Consider the following 3725-nt stretch of genomic DNA (forward strand, 5'->3'; position numbering starts at 1 on the left):
TGTGGTATTTAAAATAAGCACATTAAAGTGGACCTGCTTAGACCTTGTTAGACTTTAACACGAAAGTGTTTTATGCCGGGGTCCACACGGCTCCACTGACGCATTTCCGTCACGGATCATGACGTTGTAAAATATAAAGACTAACATAAGGCAAAGAAAAAACTAGGAAAAGTTCCGTCACCGGGAGTCGAACTTACGACCTCTCGATCGCCAGCGCGCAGCGCGAAACGACTCCGCCACAGGACGGCATGTTCTCTGCCTATGCTAACGGCGAGCCTATTTATGTAGACCATTTACCGGTGGCCGGTACTCAGAGATCGGCGTTACAGCGTGTTTTCGTTATCACTAGCGAGATGGCGCGAAGGGCTCGAAGAGCGCGCTTTAAAGTCTTCCCCCACGCGGATTAGCGTGCGCCTCGACAGGGCGTGGTCGCTCGTGCAGGCGCTTATCTCGTGATCTCGGTGGTTCGACGTCTTGCGCTCTGCCTGCAAGTTTCCGTTGAGAGCACGAAGGTTACCCTCGCTCACCTGCAGCGGCCGCTTTTGCGAAAGGAGCGCGCTGCTCACACAGAAATAGTTACAATTGTGACAGTTCGCGCTCATCCTGTGTATGTTCGTTCCGCGCGTCCTTTCTGCTTGAGTAGCGCATTGCAAGTTTCGAGCGGCTTGCCGTTCTTCGCATAACATTACAATTTGATGCTGTAGCATTCACTCTTTCGCGCTTCGGGCGAAAAAATGCACAACAAACGCTCAACTACGTCTGTGAAGACACGTTTCACTTTCGTGTTATATCGATTCCTATGACAGAGGGATCAGCCATGTTTTCTTTTTTTCATGTCTTTCACTGGTTCGTGATCTTTCGTCAACTGGATTTTGCGGAAACGAATGCAACTGCGCAACCCTTTCGTATGGAACGCGCATAAGTGAGTCGTTCGAAGGTGGCTATCAAATACCCGTAGTGCATTTCACTGCCTTACGAATGCGGAGGCGTACGCCGACTACATGATTTATGCCTATAGTGAGGCGAGCGTGTCTAGCCTATCTACAAATAATGACAGACTCTTCTTCAAGGTACGCAATGGATGCGGACAAAACTAATCTTGTTCAGTTTTCACGGGTCTGAAGGTGCGTTTATATACGTCATTTTCTGTCATTCTGAGACAAACGCTAACTCAAACAGGCTCAAGAAGACGGGGAGAAAATCATTTAGTTGTTTATTTACAAACAAATTATGACTATAACTGAAACTGTGATGTAAACAAAGATATGTGCGTTTCATCAAATCGTTCGCCGTACTTACAGAAACAAGGAACACGACCACAGTGCAACACCTTCACAAGAGCCTACCGACTCACATCACTGTACTACGGCCTCGGCGGATTCGGCATGAAGCTAGCGCCACAGTCGTTATTTTGCGGCTTTCCAAATATTTGCCTAGTTCCAGTGACCAACAATAACAATGTATACATCGCAAATATTTCACCAATTTCCAGATAGATCACGGTATCCGAAAATCAGCCACAAACGTGCAGGCAGGAGCATGGGCATAAAGCTTACTGTTCACGAAATCAAAGAAAGCATGACATTCAACATTTTTGTGTCCACTATGGATAATAAAGTAGAAAGCTGTTTATGCACGGCAGGAGTCAAGTTGAGCTTATTCTTGTCGATTAGGCTTTTGACATTGAGATCCTGCGCTAAACGAAAAGGGACGATCGTTACCGTTCTTTGCCACTCCCACCCTCGTGTTTTTTCCATTTTTTATGTTTTTAATTTTTTACTCATCCGAATACCCACTATATCCTGTAGATTAAACAAGAGAGAGAGGGCAAGTAGCGGTTGTTCCTATCAAAACTAACCAGATTCCATCTGACTCTCATCTAGGATATATGTGCTTCGTGAAGGATAAGGTAAGTGAGGTTATCAAACTAACCAGATTCCATCCGACTCTCATCTAGGATATATGTACTTCGTGAAGGATAAGGTAAGTGAGGTTATTGTATATCAAGCATATCAAAGGTAACCGCCTTGCACTAGCGCGTCAGCCCTTAAAAAACGGCTTGCATAAGCAACGACAACCCTAGACGTTCTTTTTGTATGCGTTCGAATAAAATGCCATAACCACAGGAGGAAAAACAGCGCCTCCGCGAGCTCTATCCACACGAACGACACGACGTAGTTGCCCTCCGCTAATGCCATACGATGGCATGCCCGAAGAGTATCACGAACTGAGCTATCTGCACCATGGTCAGGTACTTCTTCCACCACAGATACGTCGTGAAGGCTGGACCGAGCGCAGCTAGGAAGTAGTAGGAGTACATGAACACGTGCACGAACGAGTTGAAGCACGTGATGAACATGGCCTGCGCCCTGCGCCCCGTAAGTCACGTTGAGCCACATGTTCCACGACACGATCACGTGGTGCGCAACGTGCAACGTGCTTATCTGGCGATTGTTCTTGCGCAGCACGAAGAACACGGTGTCCGAGAGCTCGGATAGCTTGAACAAGTACAGCCACCACGAGAGGCGCTTGATCTCGAGGCTTGCGGGGCTGTCGCTGCGGTCCATGTCCTGGGAGGAAGGTGTGGCCGAGTCCCAGTAGCCGAGCTTCAGGAAGCGGCACATGAATACGCGCTGAAGAACGTGGTGAACACGTTGTACAGGAGAACGCAGCGTCTCAGATCGAACGCCTTGCGATCGGACATCCATCTCGGCCCGGCCCACGGTGACGAAGCAGACGTAAGTGGCGGTGATGAGCGCGATGGATAGTGGACTGCCAGTGAGCAGCCAACCTTCGGCGACCCTGTCGCGCAGTGGGAACCAGGAGTGAAACCGTGTCAGCGAGGTGACGCACCGACGACTGCATGACTCGTAGCTAACAGCAGTCAGAGTGAGAAGTGCTTGGACGGCGGGCTTTTCTTCTGGCTTTACACAGCAAGCGCGCGTCTCCCTCAGCCAGCTGCCGAACGCAAACCCTGAAAGCCAATCAATAAAATGGGGTGTGAGCTTGCCGTTTTAAAAGCTCGTCCAGGACTGACGAAAAAGGGTGGCCTTTCTCTCTCAGGGCAAATGAACTAGAGCACGCCGCGTCAGCTTAGCGGCGTAACAAGGCGTGCACAGGTGCAGTCACGTCTCCATCCCTCGCCCTTTTTTTACTTGCATTGCGTTTTTCACGCCGTCTAGCTGCTTTCGTGACTGGCGCTGCACTGAATTGGAGAGAATGGGTGGAAAAGTGTGAGTTTGCTTTTACACAAATCCGATACAAAAAATAACCCAAACCGAACAATGTACGTGGACGATCATAGTATAATTTGCGCTCCCGATCATGAAACAAAAAAGCAAGGTTACGAAGGGATTGGGAGAAGGGGGAATTGAAATATCTGTCGATAGCGAATAAATAATGTAGGAATCAAGTAAATAAATAATAACATTACTATGCCACATTCAGGTAAAGTGTTCCACCGTATGGTGGGTATGCTCGCTTTTGCTTTATATATTAGAAATGCTTCATTAATGCTGGTGATGCACGTCAAGCTGCTCGCTTTTACATTTTATTTTACTTCGCCGCATGCAGTGCACAGAAGGGCATTTCCTGAGGGCAACGAACTCTTAGACAGTGAGTCACTTCGAGATAAATTTAATTGCCTAATGACCTTCGCACACACCTATGGAGCTGCGTCTCGAAGGTATTGCCCCAGCTAAACCTCGGTTTTGTGATTTTTTCAA

General features: G+C 48.1%; 1 protein-coding gene across 1 annotated transcript; it reads right to left on the reverse strand.

Moving 5' to 3' along the window:
• Positions 1 to 2387: 2387 nt before the first annotated feature.
• On the reverse strand, positions 2388 to 2974 carry LOC119378094 (elongation of very long chain fatty acids protein 7-like; the record flags this gene model as incomplete). The annotated part of the gene is made up of 1 exon (XM_037647340.1): positions 2388 to 2974. A coding segment is annotated over one exon (587 nt), but the record flags the coding sequence as incomplete, so codon positions are not given.
• Between the last annotated feature and the right edge of the window lie 751 nt (positions 2975 to 3725).

Source organism: Rhipicephalus sanguineus, unplaced genomic scaffold, assembly GCF_013339695.2.
Source record: "Rhipicephalus sanguineus isolate Rsan-2018 unplaced genomic scaffold, BIME_Rsan_1.4 Seq684, whole genome shotgun sequence".
Lineage (NCBI taxonomy): Eukaryota > Metazoa > Arthropoda > Arachnida > Ixodida > Ixodidae > Rhipicephalus > Rhipicephalus sanguineus.